General features: G+C 44.0%; 1 protein-coding gene across 1 annotated transcript in view; it reads left to right on the top strand.

The window, feature by feature from the left end:
- The window catches only part of GLI2 (GLI family zinc finger 2), a 189,334-nt gene that overhangs the window by 116,608 nt on the left and 51,894 nt on the right, over positions 1 to 20,832 (top strand). Inside the window, exon 3 of the mRNA XM_058840548.1 lies at positions 5,199 to 5,304. Coding sequence (XP_058696531.1) covers positions 5,199 to 5,304 — 106 coding nt within the window. The remainder of the gene's footprint in view (positions 1 to 5,198; positions 5,305 to 20,832) is intronic.

The raw sequence follows: 20,832 nt of genomic DNA, 5'->3' as shown, positions 1-20,832 counted from the left end.
AGTGTGAGCTGGTGTCTGGAAAAGTTTTTCACCCACTAACACAAATCAATCCGGTACCCCAGGGCTCTGAAGCCTTTTAGTGATAAAGTTGATAAAGTTGCAGTTTCTGCCTGCTGTGATTGAGGTTCATTGGTATCCTGCTCTTGTTTGACTGTGTAGATTTGTGCAAGTTATTTTACATTACCCTGCTTCAGCCTCTCTCAAGTTAGAAAACAGGGCTGTGTTTCAAATGCATGTTTTCTTCCCTTCCTAAAGGGAGGTGAAGCTTTGTTCTTTGCAAGGGAGCTTGTGATCCCTTTATGAAAGCTCTGCCCCATGCATCACTGACTCCATAGGAAATCAAACTAAAGGGCATCTCAAGAAAACAGAATTTGTGTTTCCTCTTTTATAGGATGTTTGGTTTTATGGGGTGTTTTTTGCAAATTTGTTGAGAAAAACACAACAGGTACTGAATTATCCAGTGATATTTTATATCCTCAACAAATGACTTTCACTGTTGATTGCAAAACATTTATGCACTATGTCTGATGGCAAAGAAGCCTACTTACAGGCTGGACTGCTTGTTCCCCCAGGAGACTCTTGGACATCCATAGGAAAGCTGTATATTTTTTAGCTCATATGGTGGCCTGCACAACTTACATGTGCTTCAGATAAAGCAGGAGGAGCCCAGTACATTCTGTGTGGTACCAGGGATGTGGGGGGCTTCTCAGGGTCTCTTCCCAGCCAGTCTTGTTGCAGCACCCCAGTTGCAAGTGGCAGCTTCTTTAAATCCTTTCCTAAGGGCTTTCTGAATTGTTTTTGTCAAAGCAAACTGTAAATGAAACCCACTTCAGTGCCATGGGGTCTGATTTTTTTTTTTTTTTTTAGCAAACGTGTGTAAGCTGAAGTATTTGGAATTCGAAAAGCTTACTAGACCCTTCCTAATTCTCACTTTTGAGCTCAAGAGAAGGTGCTGCTGTGAGTGATGTCAAAACAGCTCCTTTGCTCACCCTGCAAACCCATACAGGCAGTCTGTGTTTCTCTTGTATCTGTGGAGATAATCAAAAGCCTGCATCATCCTCAAATAAGGGCTGTTTCAGATGCCTCCCTCCCTGATTCCTGAGATTTTCAGCAAAGGGACATCCCCTTTAAACCTGCATTTCTCCCTCCTATCTTTTCTCTTTGAAGCCAGAGGGTTGGCTGGCCTTTGAATAGACAAGGATGAGAACACAGCAGTGGGAGGTCCCTGTCTTGCTCATAAACCTTGGCCAGAAAATCCGACAAGTGGGGACAGGTAGCAGCGTCTTCCCCCTTATCCAATGGCTCGGTGGAGCAGACACATTCCTGCAGGAGCCCCGCTGGGGTGGAAGGTGGGGCTGCCCCGTGTGCCTTGTGCTCCGCCGCCCTGCTTCACCCTGGGAGCTGCGAGCCACCGGCTTGCTGTGGAACTCTGTCGTTTCTGTGCAAAACACACTGTTCTCTCAGTGTCCCTGCCCCTTGGGTGCTGCTTTGGATGTGTTTTTCGGCTTTCTCTTCCTTCAGCAAGAACCAGAGAAAATGTTTACCTGTGGTTCCAGTTTTTGGGGACTTTCGGAAGTGCCATGTCATGTCTTTGCGCCTCAGAGTATTGTTGTGCATGGCTTGGTACAGCCCAACCTTTTCCTGGGGAAAAGCTTTCCCCGGGCTTCCTACTAAAATCTCCCTCCCTCTTGTGTAAAGCAATCATCATTAGCTCTAATTGGGCACCTTTGGGGTTAAATCTACAAAGATTGCTTGGGTTTGGTAAATCCTCTGCCACTGCAAAGCAGATAATGCTAAACAAAAGATTGCCTTGATTAGATTAAAGTTGGCAAATTCATTGCCCTAATCATCATATTGCCCTTCTAGTGGCTATTCAGGAATACATCACCGTAACTTACTTGAAGTAATTGAATATAATTGTCTTTTTAACTTGTATGTGTAAAACATCCATCTTTGTTAACAGCGTGTGTTGCTGTCCTGCTGCCAGCTCACAGTCCTCTTCTGGAGGGGTGGGAACAAGAAGCAGAGCCAGGCTGATGTTTATGAATTGGTAGTTGATTGCCTATAAAACCATTCATTATTTCTGACCAAGCACCTGGAAGAGAATAAAAATGAGCAGCACCAGTCACTGGAGCCCGTAGGCTTCGCTGGTGCTCCCAGGCAGGGAAGCAGAGGGGAAATCATGAAGGGAAGTGTTGCAAAAGGATGTCAAAAAAACCCCTTACCCTTGCCCTTAGTGGTAGCAAAGCACAGGGCTCGTGGTGGGGTTGGAATTGGGGGTGTGAAACAGATACCCAAGGCAGAGGCATTGCTGAGCTTCCCATGGGCCAAATAGATTGAAATGCTGAAAACAAACCAAGAGTGCAATGGGAAGGAAGACATTCGTGGAAATTTTTCTCCTATTAATAATCAGAAGTATGAGGAAGGAGAAATTCTCTTCAGATGTCAATTTTATACCAACAGGATAGCTAGGAAAGGAGGCCAGGCAGCAAACAGCCTGTGTTTTCTATTTCCCAGCTCTCCTGAGTGACAAGGAGAGACTCTTTTAGCACAGAAATTTCCAGTATTATCTCAGCAATCAATCAGGTAGAAATGCATAAGTACAAAATAAAACATAGCTGGCCTGACTTTTAAGATATTCAGTCTTACCTGGTTTTAGTAGTTTTATCATTATTAATAAATTAAATTGCCCTAGGGAACAAGCCAAAGGATTAGGGTGACTCTCCACATCATTAAAACTCAGCTGCAATGGCCTGTACAGTTTCAACCTAGGTCAGCTGTCACTTCCTGCACTCTGGGGATTAACTCAGCCCCAGACCTGTCCATTAGAGGCAGAGTGACCACCTTATTTTGGGAGGTTGCTAATCTTCACCTATAGGGATGCCAGCAACAGCACTTTGGGTTGATCCCAGGACCACAGAAGTTTTCTTGCTCCTTTTGGTTTATTTGCACAGCATAACTATGGGGTGAGCACTGCAGGAAGTCTAGCCTAGGGGCTCAGGCTGGAAGAGATATTTGTGTTCCCTAGCACTGGATGTCTGTTCAGGGACAGCTGATTTTGTGACCATGCTTTTTATGTGACGATCTAAAAGCTGAACTCCCTCTGGTCCTCACAGCAAGCCGTAGGTTGTGGCAGCAGCTGTGGCCAGGGAACAGCAGTGTCCCCAGGGAGGAGGACAGCACCGGGAGGTGTCTGCCAGTCTAGGGTGGAGTTTGAGCTGAGCATAGTTTGGGGAGACCAGAGGCTTTACTGTGCTGTGTGAGAAGGGGATGGGGTGTGACAGCTAAACTCTGGTGTATTTATCTGGAAGAACACTGGTTGCCTCTTAAAACGAAGACTCCCTGCAAGTGTCCTTATGTAACAGATAGTCCCTACCCAGAACAGTTAAAGGCTGAATCTTCCTCCTGCAAAAGCAAATTCTGAAGGATCCAAGTTCATTCTTTCCCTGGGCTGCTTTTGGGAGAGGAGGGGAGGGGGGGCAGGAGCGGGGGAGGTGGTTAACAGTTACTCTACTGTGTCCTGACATTAGGCGAGCTGCAAAAATGCTCCCAGTGTATCAGGTAGTGTGAGGTGCCAGCCCTTTGCTGGAGCACGGAGAGCAAGTCTGCTGAGGAGCCTTAAATACTTTCCACCCCGACAACCTTAGCATAACGCCTTTCAGCAGAGTTGGCAGGAGGGTTGTTTTTGTGTAGTCTCTCACCTCTCCCAGCAGCCTGGCTGACGCGCCTGTGCCGCGCTGTGCTCAGGGATCGAGCGCTGCAATGGGAGTAGGAGCCACAGATCCTCTTGCTGATATGCCGGGAAAGACGTATATGAGGATTACACGCAGGCTTTGCGCGACGGACCCGAGCAGAGAGCAGCCCCACCGGACAGAGGCGGCGTAGCTCTGGTGCAGCTGGACTCACAGATGCAAAAGGCTGAATTTTAAGTCTTTCATAGAAAAAGAGTTTGGCATTTCTGAAGTTTGCTGAGCGACAGCGAGAGACTTGGCCCAAGCCTTGACACTTTGGTTTTTGGATGGTGCTTCCCCAGTCTCCAGAGAGATGGTACCTGTCGCGGAGGCAAGTCACAGTGAAATGCTGAGCACAGGCTGGGTTTTGAATTGCTCACTTAGGAGGTTGGGTTTGTTTTATTTTTGGTCTCCAGTTAGACAGAAAGGCCAAGAAGCCAGAGAAGGAATGGTAAAACCTGCAACAATATTAAGTAATCTTTAATGAACAACTTCTGACTGTAAAGGCAGAGCAAGACCAGCCTTTTATCTTTAAGCTGGTCGCTGCCACAGATGTAGGAAGGGGCATCTTTACAGATGCGCGGAGCCCTGTCAGAGGGCAATTGTACAGGATCGCTCTTGCGGTTGTGCGGTATCGCTATCCAGGCTTTGCTAATTCTATTTCTTTAGCTTCTGTAATTTTAGCAGGAAAGGCCCAGGCGGCCAGGCAGCGTTGTCGGGGGTGGTGAGGAGAAATAACCTGATGAATTTTCCATCAGCTCAACTCACTCAAATATTCTTGCCGTTAACTTTTGGGGTCAATAATAAATATTAAAACCTGTAGATTTAATAAGTCAATGTAGGTGTTCGCTGCCTTTTGAGACCACTTTATCTTTCCATCAAAGATGAAACAAGCTTCTCAAATGAATAAAAAATAGGGCCTCAAGTGATTACAAGTGAGAGCAATTTGAGCTCCTCTCTCAGAACCTGGCAGTAGGCACTTCTGAGCCTCTTCTGACTGCCTAGACATTCTGCTTTAGCGCTGCTCTTGCTGTTATATTTTTAGGTAAATATTTCCAACTTGTGTGTACAGACCTTCAGGAACAGTGTTTGCTGCCACTCCAGGCTTGAGGGACGATGCAGGTCTGGATCCCACCAGGCTCTGTTGAGTCTGATTTGCGTTGCAAGTCTAGTTTTCCTTGGTGCTTGCTATAATCTCCTCAAGTTCAAAGAGCGCTTAGCTGCTTGTCTTTGTCAAAAACCCTGTTGGAGATCTTTTATGTCGAAGATGTAGGATTTTTCCGCATGACTTTGATTATTTATTCATTCCACTTCTCTGGTGTATGATAGCGCTGATATCATGAAGACCCCTTGTCTTGCACTGCTCTTGCTCTGAAATTCATGGAGATTTAGTGCCTTTGAAATTGTTTTAAAAGGGAAGGAAAAGTTTTTGAAGTCCCTTTTTTTTTCTTCTATTCCCCATAACAGTGCCGCAGCACATTTTTCCGGCCTTCCACGCTCCTTTGCCAATTGACATGCGCCACCAGGAAGGACGATACCATTATGAACCTCACTCTATCCACGCTATCCATGGGTAAGTCTTACACCTCCACTCCTGTGCCTTGCTAAAATGTCAGCCACCTGCAGTATTCTGAATCCCACTGCTAAAGTGCCTGGGACTCACTGTCCTTCTGGCAAGCTGTCTCTACTGGCCACCCTCCACCTCATTGTCCCCATCCAGTGACAGTGCTGACCTGCCTGGCAGGAGGGCTTTACAGCTCTGTTAAGCCTACAGAAGTGCCCTATAGCAGCAGGATGGGAGTATAGGGCTTCTTTGTCATTATTCAGCTCAGGTCCCGGGAACAGGCTTGACTTGGGTTTTTGCACCCGCCGTGTTTCTTACATCATGCCTTGCCTGGGTCATTTCTGTCACCATCTTGGCAAAGACCCAGCACTGCTCCCTCTCTTTGGAGATCTTGTGTACCATTCCTCCCTGCCTGCCAGTTGTGGGGATGGCGGCAAAAGGCTGCCAGGAATGCCATAATTCAGTTTGATTTCACTGGACAACAGCCCAAATAGGCTGGTGGCATTTTCTAAAAGCAGTAATAAGTCAGGTACTCATGGGGGTGTACATGTCCACCCTGGAGGGGCAGGACTCTGGGTTTTGGTGGTGACTTTCTCATGAAAGCCTCCTCTCCCTGAGGCAGCTGATGGGCAGTGAGCAAGCACAGAGACTGGTCAGGGGCTACACCCTGAGAGGGGAGTTCGCAGTTAATCTCTTCATCCAGGACATGGCTGCTCAATAGTTCTTGATGTCTTGAAGGAGATGTTTACAAAGAGATCTGATTTTACCTCCTGTAAGCTTTGATCAGGGCAAGGCAAATGGAGCCAGCAGGGATGTGAGCACAGGTTCTAGTGACCATGGGGCTGGAAGTGTTTCTTCTAGTCCCTGACATGCACCTTTTTCATAAGAGATGAGGAGCAGTGTGATGGGGTTGGCAGTCCCACGGCCATCCCAATATCCTTCAACCCGCAGCTGTAACATAGGGCTCAGACATCGGCCGAGGGACAGGTCCCAGAGCACTCAGCGCCGGGGAACCACTGAAGGGTAGAGTCATTTTGCAAGAAGAATAAGGAAAGAACAACTAGGTCTCATCACTTAAAAAACTCTCATTTCATCCCCTGGAGTCTCATTGCAGCCTTGCTGTCGGGCCAGGGGCTGTGCTCACCCAGTTTTGCAGTAGCTTTTTGTGGAGCTATGCTGCTTCTGGATAGGTGTGAGCAGGGGAAGAGAAGCTGGGAAGCAAGTAATGCAAACAGCAGCTACCAGATCTGTGGAGCCCCACAGCTACTACAGCTTTATTCTGCTTCCAAAATACTGCAAGAAATAAGTGATAGAGCATTCCCCTGGATCCTACCAGAAGATAAGTCATTGTCTTTTTGGCTGACAGTCAGTTTGACTGGATGTTTAAAGAGGCAGAGCAGCTTCTTCCATGCTGTGTGCAAAGGGGAAATGACAAAGCAGGTTGCTAACATGGGAACTGGGGGGGATTAGGGAGGATGCATGAAATAGTTCTGGCCTTTCATGTGAAAAATTGTAGAAAAAAAGACAGAATAATAACTTGCTGGGAGATAGGTAATAAGCCAGAGCTCTGGCTAATGAAGCACGTATGGAAGAAGGTGATATTTAAAATAGTGGTTAGAGGCTGGCAGATGTTCTGATGTTTGTCACAGTTTATTTGTGTGCCCCACTTGGTGCTCCCCTTCAATCCTCACAAGGAGGTCTGGGGACACTGCATATACCCTGGGACTCCACAGCAGTTTCTGTGGTGGGGTTATGAGGCAAGGTCTTCTACAAAATGCAACCGAGACTTGCCACTGATGCTACCTATGAATCGTATCCCCAGTAACCCCAGTGTTTTTCATATTGTTATCCATGTTATCCGGCTGATCAGCCCTGGCCAAGTGTACAGCACTGGCAGATCAGGTTTCAGTTCATCTGCACCAATATTAATAAGCTACTGTGTTAGCAGTTAACCACATTTGTCTATCTAGTGGGCCAAGTGTGTCCTGCTTAGTATTTGGGTAGAGTTGTTGGCAAATACCTGTTGCATTTCTTCCTTGGGATTCCTCTGGTTCCCAGCAGCTCCTCTCACAAAACCAACTTGCTAGGTACTGGAGAGAAAACTCGTTTGCGGGTCTTAAAGAGCAAACATAGTGCTCTTTGAAACTACCAGGGCACTGCACTGAAAGGTGCCTTTGTGGCCAGAGAAGCGCTAGCACTGAGCAGCCAAGTGCTTCTTGGCAGTGGCAGTTTTTTTAGGGTCGAGGGAATGCCACTTCCATTTGGCTGTTTGTCAAGTACCCTGCACTATGGCACAACCACACTGGGAAAATTCTCTGCTGCTGTGGTCTCCCAGCCATTTCTCCTCTTCAAATTTTATCTGCAAACATCTTAAAATCATGTCTTGCCCTTTACTCCTCTTGTTTTTCATTCTACTTCTCTTTTGTCTTTCTTCTCTCTCGTACAGTCTCTGCTCTGGAGGTCACAAAATATCACTCACCCTCCTTGCTGGAGGTGTGAAATCATCCAGACATGGTGGTAGACCTGGGCTAGAACATACTTGGTGGTTGCTTGGCTCTCGTTCAATACGCTGGGTAGACTCTGTGGGCACAGATGAGCTTCTAGAAGTTTGTACTCCATCCTGGTGGTGCAGAAATCAATCCTTCTTGTTTCAAAAGTAAACAACCCGTAAAAAAACCCTAAGGACATATTTTCACTCTAGAAAATTACGGCAAATATTTGGAAGAAAAATTGCGTCACTGAGTTTTGGCTTTATGATTAATGTGATCAGTGCCTGACAGAGAGCCCCCAATTCATCAAGTCTATATTCTACCTGTCTGCTGTCTTGATGGTACCAAATTTATCTAATTATGTGAACCTTGCACGGCAAATTAAGTGCATTCTTATTTGTTGCGAAGTATGGGGTCTTACTGTCTGCCTGCTGTATTATGTCAAAGGTTTGTTTCCTGATTGCTCATTGTGACCTGGCAGTGCATTCCCCTTCATCACTGTTTGCATTTGGACTAATGAGAACATACATTATTTTATCTCAACTGGAGAGAGCTCATGTGCAAGGCTCTCTTGAGCAGATCCACCTGTGGGACCCTTGGCTTGGAAACATAGATGGGAATGTGAAAAACTTGAGTAAAAAAGGACCCCCGTGCCAAGACAGGCCGAAAAGACTTGCTGTGTTTCTCTTCAGTGTTGTCATTCCTTGTGTCTCAGTGATTTTGTTGTTAAGCAGCATGACGAATAATTTTCAGGACTTGAGTCTTCTTCTAAATCACTGAGGATTTATTATATATGTTCAGAAGCAGATTGTGTTGGGGTTTCCTTGAAGTCTGCTTTTAGAGATTGTTTTGGTGTTTCTCCAGTCATTAGGATGACCCGATTTTCAGTAAAACCACTGCTGGTTTTACTCATTCGGTGGTGAATTTTTTGGACATCTTTAATATTTGGACTTTTTTTCTTGGCATTCACAACAATTTGACAGAATCGTGGTGCTTGCTTGGCTTGTCTAGAAAAATTAAGTATCCCATTCAGATGGTCCTTGAGCTCTGTGCAGTGCAAACCAACAGGAATATTGTGGATTCAAGGTACTGTCCTGGACTGCAATGATTGTGTGGCTGTGGTAATACAGAGGATAGAGGGAGAGGCAGGGATGGAGTCCAGTGGATACTGAAATGGATGCAATGCCCATTGGAATGAAACTGAATATGTGATGAAATTTATTCCAGGAATGTAGAACTAGAGCAGAATGAATAAAAGAAATTGTATTGGTGCATATAAATTGTATGAGCCAACACTTCCACAACATTACATTCATTTAACAGTAAGTAATACTACAACACTCAAAGGCTAAGAAAAGACAGAAAAATAAATGTGAAGGTTCTGCATTATTCTGGAGATACAGGATCAAATTACAGAGCCACATACTGTTTTTCCCTGTGATCCTCTCTTCCAGAGCACAGGATGGCCCAGGCTCTGTGGAAGAGCAGTGGTGGGTCTTGCATGCATTTTCTGCGTGCAGCTTTTATTGATTTGTCAGAGTTTCACTCTTCACTGTTGGTTTTAGGTCAGCACTATTTGAGTGAAAGTCATCAGCCAGGTGTGTGCAGACTCAAAGCTGAACCAGAGAAATTCTTTTCATAAGTTGGTACAGGTCATTTTCTAATAAAAGGGGTATTTTGTATTTTAGTGAACTTCTTCACAAAAATCCATTAATCCACTGGGGCCTGGTCTCTGCTTTAAACTAAGGGGACAGCATCAGCTTTGCAAGACCAAGCCCTTGACTCCACAGGAAAGTTGCTGGCAGGAATGGGAGGTGATTACACGCTTACCTTTTTATTATTATTATTATTATTTAAATCACAACAAAAATAACTGAAAACTCCTTAGCTCAGCTTAAAAGTCCCTGCCAATGCAAGAGCCTTCAGGGCTAACCCTAGTAAACAGCATGCCCAGGCTTGACTCAGCAAGAAGCTTTTTAACAGTAGCTCCTAAACTGTGGTTAAAACCCATCAGGCATTATGCACCGTAAAAAACAAAAGCAGCCTTGTTTTTCTACCAACATCCTGGTGGTATTTTAGGATGCAGTTTTGACATTGTTTATTAACAAAATATTGTTGTTGCTCTTCTGTCCACAAATAGAAATAGTAAAAGAATAAAACAAACCCTGAGCTGATAATCATAAATTCCGTGGTTTTCATTAGGACCGAGTTGTCCCAAAGACCTAAACACAGAGATGACTCCATCTCCATGATAATGTGAAGTTGCCCTTAATTTCCCTCTGGTAAGGATTTTATCTCATTTAATCAAGGATATTCCTCTGTTTCCCTGAAATCTTAATATATTATTACAGATTTTTGCTGATATCCAGCCTACACTTTTTTTCTTTATCTGATTCTATTACCCCTCCCTGTTTAAGTTTTTTTTTTCCTTTTTACTCTGGTAAAAATTACAGAATACCTTTTCAGGGCCAGTTAAAATGTTCCTGAGCTGTTTAGGCAGGGTGATTCACAGGCAGAAGAGTTGACTGTTAAACTTTTCATCATAAAAAGACTATGTCTCAAGTGTTTACAAATATGCCAAATTTAATGTCAAACCCAAGATTTTCCATGTTGAATATCTATTCCAGTCTGGTTCTCTCTTTCCTTTGTTGTTTTTTGTGAGATTCAGCCAAGGGAGGCCAAGTGGGGTTAAGGGAAAATATGTTGTTTCACCATACAAAAAATAATCATCATCATCTTATAACTGCTTCTAGAAGCACCAGTGTCTCTTGCTTTAGAGTTGGAATTTGTTACTGTCACAGATGTGCCTTTTGCTGTTCCCATTCTACAAAAACACACACAAATCCAATCAATTTTGCCAGATAGGAATCCTTTGAAAACTCTTGCTTCCAATACATCCATTGAAGGAGTGTCAGAGCATTGCAGTGAAATTTTCCGAGTGCCCTGTGGCCCTGACCACGCTTCAGCTGAATCTTGCCAGGGCTCACCTGACGGTGTTCCCCGTTCCCTGCTGGGGCCTCTCCGCCATCCCTTCCATCCAGGGGAATTCATGACTCTGTGGAGGAGAGGAGCCATTTGCAGTGCGTGCTCTTGAAGCTGCCTTTGTGCATTATCAGGCATGCACAGAGTGCCTTCAGTTATCCTCCATGGGGCACTGCTCCCCCAGGGCTGCAGCTGGGATCCCGTCACGCCATTCAGGATGGGACCCCTGGTGATGGTCATTCCTGCAGCAAGGATGCCGCTCGGCTGAGCCGCAGGACGCACATACCAATAAAACCTGTGTTTTCATATTTGCTTTGCTACTGGAGTAGAAAATCTTTGGCAGGTCGTGATTGATGGTACTGTGCTGCTTAGGAGACAGAGCGAGCTCCCTCCGGAGTCAAAGCAAACAGCTGCTCAGAGAGGCCTTCTTATGTGTTTTGCAAAGTTTTACGACTTTCACCAAATAGATACATTGCTCATTTGGGAAGCAGGTTTGGGGGCTCCCACATCCAATTTATTTTGTCCCCTTCTTTCCCACATGCTTCTTTTATTTATTTAAGAAAATCAGAATGTGTAAGTTTTCAACGGTTTGGAGGGACTGGTCCCCTCCAGAAGGCTGGTTCAAACCTCACCCTGGTCTGTAATTAGAGGAGTCTGTTGCTTTTAGGTGGCTCTTTGGTGACCTACAAGAGGTGATTTGGGGGACTGTCAATTCCAGGATTAATACTTGATGGTCACTTGATCAATCTCCAGGAGACCACAGATGAAATGCTGGGCTTCCCATGTTGTGTTCTGGGAGCTGAAAAAATTACTTTAATTCCATCTGTGCTTTATTTTCCTCATCTCTAAAATGTTGTCACAGTAATACTCACCCTTTTGATATCTTGAGAGCTAAAAAAAAGACTCCTTTGGGTTCCAAGGTTGATCTTGTAGCATGTTTTCAGTCACCAGGGAAGAGGTACGTAGCGCTACCTGCCTGTGCAGAAACTGAGAAGGTACATGCCTGACATCTGGCCTCAGCGGGAGGACAGGCTGATCAGGTCTTCAGAAAATGGGGAAGGTGTAATCCAAAACACTGATCAGGGCTAGTATGTTTCTGTAAGCTTTTCCAGTCTCTTAAATTATTCTGAAAAAAAAAAAAAAACAAACCAAACCAAAACAAACAAAAAAGCAAACAGACAAACAAAACCAAACCAGTGAAATACAAACACCCACAGCTTTCGCTTTTGAATCTGGTTAAAAATTTTCAAGCATATTCTCAATTATGAGAGAGATTTACACATCTGTGCTGTTCTTTAACTTCTGGATAGTTTTGTCATGTGTGTTTAGTTAAATAGCCTTCAGAGTACTTTGAATAACTGAAACCTGAAATCCAGAGGGACCTGAAGGGGGGTGGTTTCAGACTCACTAAATCATGCAATGAAATGCAGATTGGGTTTGGAAACATTTGGGCTGGATCTCCAGTTGCTGAACGCTGTGGCATTGGGCTGGAGTGCAGGGCCTGGGTTCACACTTAGTGAAGATCTGGGCCACCGAGTTGCTGGTGCTGTGAAAAACAGCACCTCTAATTTAGCCTAATCACCGCCAGAAGTGTAAAAGTGGCTAAGAGGTTTTAGTACTGAGAACAAAAGCATGATCTTTGAGGTCTTTTATGTAAACCTCTGGCATGTGTTCATTTAATATGATGTCACTCTGTAATCCACCATTGCTTTTAAATGTCATTCTCAGAGCTTCATGTCAGTGAGTCTTAAGTGATAATCCCTTTGCTTACCTCACTTTATAGTAGATTAAAAGTGACTTCATGCTTCCACCTTATCCGCTGTTAAGCTTGTGCTTTAGGAAAAAAATTTATTTGAACTCTCTTCTCCTGCTGCTTTCTAAAGAGTTTCTAAACAGGGAGTGCATGTCTTTCAGAAGCTATCTCAATAGGATTGCCCATTCTCCACTGCTTTCAGCATCTGTGAAAATGGATAAATGTTCAGTGCCAACTTCCTGCCCTTTTAAACTCCAGTGTTCTGAATTTGTTTCTCAAGTTTTCTCTCAGCTAAATGGGGAGCACTGCCCTTCCTGGCCTCTTCTTTTTTGTAATCCCAAATAAATCACCTCTCTAGATGGTATTTCACCTCACCAGCCTCTTGCGGTCATGAAGACAAGAGATGCTGAGACCTGTTGCAGTGTTCTGCTCCTCTGTAGCACTTTCTCTTGTACTGCACAGGTGTCTGTGGGTTCCCTCTTGTACCTCCTGGTCTTGTATCTCTGGGTTGAACTTTTACTCTACCCTGTAGCAAATCCTTTCTCAGTGTATCAAGCTCTCCATGCAGTTCAGCTTTCTGATCCACCGTCCTTTTTTTCTCTCCCTGAATTTCACCCTCCTGCTGCTAGCACAACTCCTTGTGTAACACGTCCCTCCAGATATTTGCTGCATGTTGTCATATCCTCCTCCCTGCTCTAATGAACTGGCCAGGCTGCAGCCTGGAGCGTATAGTCAAATATCAATCCACTCAGCCTCCTCATTTTCACTGTGTTTCTCTGAAATCCTTCCAGTGCGTGTGAAGATAAATGGACAGAACGCATCCATCCCATTGGCTTGTGGAATGAAGCCTGCGGCACATCACTTTTCAGGTGTTGGTTAATCTGGATTCCCAGCTACCAGTGGCTATGGGGAGCAAATTACACAGGGTGCTGAGAGATAAAAACTGATGGCAGGAATGCTGGCTTGTGATACTGGAAGAAAAATGTAGGATTTTTAATGTCCATACAGAGAGGAAATTTTCAAATCTCATCCAAAAGTTCCCCCCACGCAGCAAAGAGCAGGGAAGTCAATTTACCCTGGATGGATGAAGGACTGAGTCAGTTCTGCTGGGATTAGAACATGTGGTTCAAGGGATCCTAGGTATTTTTGGGTCTGATTCTTGGACCACCCAGATGGCTGGGGGGAAAGTTAAAAAAAAAAAAAAAAGTAACAATGAGAAAAGGACCCAGTTTGGCAAAACTGTGGATCTGGATACTCTGCGTGCAGCTGACACCGTGCAGACACATCTGCACAAACCAAAGGGCAGAACTGGGTGCTGTTACTCTGGCAAATCTCAGATCTGCACATTGCTCCCACGGGAGTGCGTGTGTTTTAGCAGGCTTTCTAGATCCCTGGCTCTGACACTAAACCACATAAGTATGTTTTTCTTCTGTGTGCCAGACCATTTTGAGAATTTGTGATTTTACACAATTTTCTGCCTTGGAGACTCTTGATTCCTGTTCTTTTATGTTTTACCATTGATATTAAATAGTCAGCTAACAGCTAAAATTTAGAGCATTTCTCAAGGGTCAAACTTTTAAAAGTGCCTGTGTTACTTCAGATCATAAATCCCAATGTACTGGGTCTGGCTAACAGCATTTGAAAGTGGGTGTTGTGGGTTTCAAAATAGTGTTGACTCTTAGGGCTGGCTTGTCAAGTGTTGGTAATGCAAAGGCTCAATGGGTTTTTCAAACAGGCTGGATCCTATTTAAGGTCAAAGTACTCCAATCTCTGTTGAAACTTGGGACGCTAAAGCCATTTCTAGTAAAGGAGTTAAGTACCTAAAAATTCATAAAGTGGCTGGAGTGGAGTTAAGAAACACAGACATGTTAATGAGGCAGCTTGTGCATACTTGGAGCCTAGTGTGCATGCCCAGGCCATGCAGCTCCTGCAGAATCAATGGGGATGTTTTCTACCCTGTCTTCTTTCTGCTGTAGAAGCATGCACATGGTAAATCTCATGGGAGGATGTGCTGTGGAAAAAACATATTCAAGGTTTAGATGATATCAGTTGGCCAGGCTCCACTTCATGAGCAAGTTTACTGCATTCCTTGCTCTTGCTTTATTGGTGTGTATGGGGTTGGGTTTTGATATAATTGATCGTGGTAGCTGATAGTGAACCAGGAGAATGTGAGCCTTTTGATGATTTTTTTAAAGCAGATACTTGTTGGAGTGGAGGGATACCTTAGAGCATGGTAGGAGCTGTCCTTTTCCACACCCTGGGTAGCAGAAAGACCTGTACCATGGTTACCTTGCTGCTGAGCACATGCTGTTAGATTAAATGTGAGAATTAGGCTCCATCACTACCTCTTGCCCTTTCTCTAGCTGCAGTGGTGTGCCAGTGTTTCTTTTGCACAGGTGGAGCCTCCTCACTGCAGAGGTATTTCTACCTGCACAACTCATTTTATCTCTGTCTTACACCTCTCCCTTCTCTGCACACAAGCCAAAGTCACTTATAACAGCACCTGGGTGCAGTCAGGCAAGACTGAAAAGATATGTTGGGGCTGTATGAAATGCAGTCACATTCAACTTTTTGAGTTTAAGTCTCTCAGAGAAATAAATGTGTGTTCTTAAATCTTGTAAGGGACCTTGAGACATTTTTGGTTTGATCCTGTGAAAGCATCCTGGAAAAGAATTTGTCTTATTCCTCTCCTCCTCTTGCCCCTTCACAAGAGGCTTTCCTAGCTTTGTTATGGAGCTACTTACAGGGCTTTAGATTTGCAAATCAGCTGCTGGACATGGTACCTGCTGATTGAATGCTTCATCTGAAAGCCTCTTAAGATCCCAGAGAGTAGCCACACATCCCAAAGTACCATTGGTAGAGGAAGTCTACCAGAGTGTGATTAATACATTAAAAATAGGAAAGTTTCAAGCTTACAGCTGCATTAGGGTAAATATCTCAGTGTCTGCTTCCTAGGAAGACCAAATTTTCAAGGAATTAATAGTGTTTGAGGTGCTGCTCTGAGTAACTGATAACCACGCAGGTCAGACTGTGTTGGTCATGTTGGTTTGAAAAGACCTTTAACGAACCAATGATGTTTTCAGTTCTCTGGCCTCTGAAATGAGGCCTCTGCTGCTGTTTCATCCTGATAACAAGGCACACATTTTGTGATGACATCTTTCGGGGCCAGGGTACAGCATGAGAGTTGGTATATTGTAAGGATCAGGTCAGGGTGAATAATTCTATTTTCTGTAGACCAGCTGGAAGGATTTTGCAGTTGGTTCCCAGGAGAGAAATGATATAGAAGTTACTTCTATTTTTCTCTTTTTTCCTAGTCCTCCAGCCCAACTGATTCTCTGTAAGAAGTATTGCTATGGACAGTGAAATATCTGTAAAGTTCTATCCAGCACGTTTTAATGCTTCAATAGTTACTACCTGTTTGTATATTATTTCCTATAGAAGTCTCTAAACAGAGGAATAGTCATAGTGAAACAAGTGTCAGCGGAACCCAAAGCACTTCATTCACTTGACAAAATAGTAGATTTCCAAAATCAAATAGATTTCTATCCACTTTGGAAAAGAAATTGTACAGAAACACATAACCAAACCACTTTTCAGGCTAGGTCAGAGAAATTCAAACACTCACTCTGGACATGAGATGACCAGAATGTAAGAGACTAAAATGGAATTGAGCCAGCTTAGATATTTTAGAAGTCATGTCTTTTAAGGGCTCCAGAGGATCTTTACAGAGGACAAGTACACTGGACTTTTGGGCTTTAGTGGGAAAAAATGAAAACCACTTTAAAATCCTCACCAAAGCATCATCACATGGCCTTGCCTAGTGAGTTGGAGGGAAAGGCATTCTCCCACACTTCATCCATGTCCTGGGATTGTCTGCTCAAGGCTTGGCTAGGTCTTGACCTCTCTTGGTATGCGAGATCTAAACCTGGTATGACTCCAGACTTCTCTCGACCACGTCTGGTTTGAATCCTGTCAGTGCCCGGATGAGTGTTACCACAAGAATAAGAATCTCTTCAAAGAGTCATTTGTTTGTTTGTTTGTTTAAGAGACAGCCTCTGCCAAATGTGAAGAAGGTAGGAGCTCTGTGACCTGTAACTTCTTTCCCTTCACGTCCTGATGTGCTGCTGAAGCTCAGGATTCTGTCAACCTGTTTTCTTCCTTGCTTGATCTCTGCAGAGCAGGGTTTGCATTTCTGGTGAATTATGTGACTGTTTCTGATAAGGATGGATGTTGAGCAGAGATTTGGGCTTGATTTCTGTGTAGATGTCACACTGCTTCAGGTATGTTACTCTGGTGCAGCAGAGTCAGTGACCTTTCCCAGGGTGACTCAGTGAGTAAATGGCACAAATTGAGGGACAGAAGATTCTTTAAGATGCCTTGCACTGAAGAGTGGCAGATTGTGCACTGGATGCAGTGGTTTCCTATCCCTTCATTTGATTTTTGACTACGTTGCCAAACTGGACTTTTTCCAGGATCTGGTTTCTGTGATTGACTTCATTACTTTGTGTTTCATAAACCCAACCCTTCCAGCTCTGTGTTCATTGGTGCTTTTCTCCCAGGCAGGGCAATTTTGTGGTTCACACATTCACCAGTAAAATTGCTGCGATCTATGAACTTGCAGTGCAGTAAGGATTTGTGTGTACATGTGGTGTGTGTGTGGTGTCTTCCTTAGCAGTGCAAGGTCTCAATGTAGTCTCCCTCTCCTGCTAACCATCCTCACTGGGTAAAAGCTGGGCTGAAGGTAATCTCCTGGCCTACAGTGCACCATGGTCTGCACTCCCCAATCACATGTGAGATTCAGTTGAAAGAGCCAGTGGTGTCCAGGAGGAAATCTTTGATTAGAATGGAATTGTAGACTTTTAGAAGCTGTTCTTGGAGGCTGAAGGTAGACATGGTGCAGCCCAGCAATCTGGCATCTTGGGAGGTGTTACAAGAGCTTGACGAATATGCCTGTAAAAATCTATGGGTACAACAGCACAAGCTGCATTTGTTATTAATTTTTGACTTGTCAAACTTTTGTCTTCCTTCACTGAACAGGAGAACGAGAGCTTTCATGTGGGACTTTTGTAATTAAAAGTTTATCCCCTACCAACAGGCTCTTAAAACTTCTTGCACTTGCTCTGTCCCTCAGATACTCATGAGTGACCTTAGAACATGGCCTGTGCATTCTTGTACCTTTTTTTCATTGGCTAGAAGCTCTTCTATAGTAGGCACATAGTACCAAATGTGTAGTGCATTCTGGGTAAGAGTAATTATATTGCCATTAGATTATGAACAGCTTTCATGTGATGTGACATGCACAAATAGAATTGTATATATTGGCAGTCTGGATCCAGATAGTTGAATTTCCTTGTTTACTACTAATACTTTAGATTACTTAAACCATAAAATATTTTTTAAATCCACATTATTTTCACCTGTTACATCTTTTGCTTATTTAAACAAATCAAGCAGGTGGTACAGCTAAATAAAAAACCCCAAAACATGCAAAGTGCAGGATCTTAAGTTCTATTTTCAAAGTAAACTCCAAGACAGGAGAATTTCTTATCAACATCCTGTCTACAGCCTTTTCCTGCAATGGAGGTATGTAAGAGCTTATACCCCACTGAAATCAGCTTGAGGTGCAAGTGATACTAGATGGTGCAAAAAAATGACTGATAGGACTTTCAAAAGCTTCTACCACATGGAAAAGCCCACTACTGGGATTTCAGCACAACTATGATTGCTAAGCTTGGTTTTTTTGCTACTGAGTTGTCTAAAATGAGTAAAGAAATCCACTGCACCTGAGAAGTTCTGATTTCTCATTTCCAGACCACAGTACAATGGCCCTGTGTTTGCCTTTTCCAAAACCAGAGAGAAATGTTTAAATAACATTTTGTGCTGAATTAATAATACTGATGTGAATGTTTTCATTAAAATTTGAGTATGTTTAATATCCCTTCTCTTGAATTTTAAATATAACCAATACTTGGTGACTTAATTGCCCAGCAATATCTCTTTTTTAGATTTTTGCCTTATGTTAGTAAAATGAGTGTATTTACATAGTTCCAACCTAAGCACATCTTGTTTTACTGACTAATTGCCTCACTTAAAGGGCACACGATGTTAACACCTTTTGGCTTGCCTGAGACTTTACATCATGCTACATGCTGAATCCCATAGTGAACTTTATCCTATGCAAAAGATAAATCATGTTCTCTATCCTTCTTGATAAAACATTCAAGAAAACCCCTCCACAACTCTCTGGTCATTTTAAATTGTTCCCATTGCACTGAGGTTGTGTTCACACTACGTAGATGACCATCTCAAGAGTCTGGTTGCTGTTGTGGAAAGCAGTGGCTGTAACCTGTGAGTTGAGCACCTGCAGTTGCCCATCCAGCCATCTCTTCCTTGGCTCTGCATAGTTTGAGTGTGCACAAACAGGGCTGGGGGTCTCATCCCTCTCACCACTTAAATAGCACATAAGCTGTCTGGTGAGATGCACAAAGGGTGATTTTTGAGATTGTGGAGTGATGAGGATCCTCCTGCTTCTGTCCCTGGATCAGTAGTACAAGAAGCACCAGAGCTGTTTGTGTGAGGAGGATGTCTGGGGGCCTCTGCCAGAACAGATGCTGAAAAAAACCCCTGTTTTTCAGGCAGCACCCCAAACCCAGCTGCAGTTCCTTGGAAGGGATTGGCTGTGCCTCTGCCTTTGGAGTATTTAGGAGAGAAACAGCTTCTGTGACTTGGCATCAGCTTGGTGCTTTTGGGTATTAGATGTGACATTTAAGGTCGGGTTGGCATAACTTAAGGGTCAGCTGAGGACTGGAGGTACTGAACTTCCTACTTTTACCCAGCTGAGCTTAGTGCCCAGTCTTAACCTGAGTTGAAGGAAAGTCTGGGGTATCTGATATTGATGTGAGGCCCCATGCAGACAGAGAGGCAGGTGAGAGCAGTGGCCAGGAGAAGTGAGGCCATGGCACAGCCCTAAGGGCAGAAGCCACTGGAGGGTAGTGGCATGGTGATGAGCTGTCTGTGCCCAGGCCTCCTGTGCTGCCAGGCTGGTGAGCACCAGACCGCTGGACACCAAAACAGCCAAAGCAGATATGCAGGGCCGGGTTCCTTGGCCTGGAAAGGCTGTGTGCATGTGTACATCACTCTCCAGCTACAATGACAACGGCTCTTTGAAATGCTTTCCTGCATTTGCATTTACAAAAGCTGGATAAGCCTTTTCAAAAAAAAAATCTGATAAGTAGCAGGCAATTGAATTAACCACTGTTGACTGTATTGCTGTCTCTTAACAAACTCCATCTGTATGGTCTCCCTTTGTAGACACAATTTTATAACTTAATTTCCCTACCAAAACATCAGTGTTTACTTAGTAAGAAATCTGTTCTTTGTCAGCTTAAAACAGTGATTTCTTTATTACCACTCTGCGCAAGGAATGACAGCACAGAGTTGGCACTGGAGCAAGTCTGGTTGAGTCTACAGCGTTGTAATGGAAACAGGGTGAACTGAGGGTCAAGTATAATGGGATTTGTATACAGAAATGTGTCTGCATAAGGAATAGCTGCATGAGATAAGAGAATGAAAGATGAGGCCCACAGGTCTCCCGTTGCATGGTGTTGGGAAGGAGGTATTGCTGTAGGTACACAGCAGACACAGGAGATGGGGTTACCTCTGCACCAGTGTAGCAAAGTTCCCCAAATCACATGTGCCTGCTCCTGCACCAGCTGGTGTTGGTGGGTGTAGGATGTATTGGGGCGGTCATCAGGGATTACTCTGAGAATGTTTTGGATGTAATTTTTACTGATTTTGGGACGCACAGGATTAGTGAGGATTTTCAAGCTATTTCAAGCTATTATGGTCTGTGGCCTCCCTAAAAAATTTCAAGCAGAGTTGTTAAACATAGTATAGTGAATTTGGCCTGAATAGCAAGAGGCTTGCAGAGATTTTTTTTTTTTGTCTTTCACAGCCCTAAAGGAGTTTTTAGTGTTTCCCAAGGGTTTTGCAAACCACAGGTTGAAAAGCACTAGTGTAAACTTTCAGGAGTAAACAGCTGGGGAACATCAGATCCCTATTCCTTCCTTGATAAATGTGTTATTTTTCCTACGTCGTTGAAAAACTGAAAGAATAGGAGAGCAGCTGTAGTCAATGATACCAACGGATCTGGGAGCAAAGCAGTTCTGCAGGGAAGGTTTTTTGGGTGGTTACGTGGCAGATGAGATATGAAACACCTCATCTTTTCTTACCATGAGATGTTGATTTGGGGGGTGGGGGAAGCATCCTGGCTCCTTTGAAGTATGTTCAAGTTGTACGGTGCAGTGAGCAGTG

Source organism: Poecile atricapillus, chromosome 5 (assembly GCF_030490865.1).
Source record: "Poecile atricapillus isolate bPoeAtr1 chromosome 5, bPoeAtr1.hap1, whole genome shotgun sequence".
Classification (NCBI taxonomy): domain Eukaryota; kingdom Metazoa; phylum Chordata; class Aves; order Passeriformes; family Paridae; genus Poecile; species Poecile atricapillus.
This window is presented reverse-complemented; position numbering and strand designations above follow the sequence as displayed.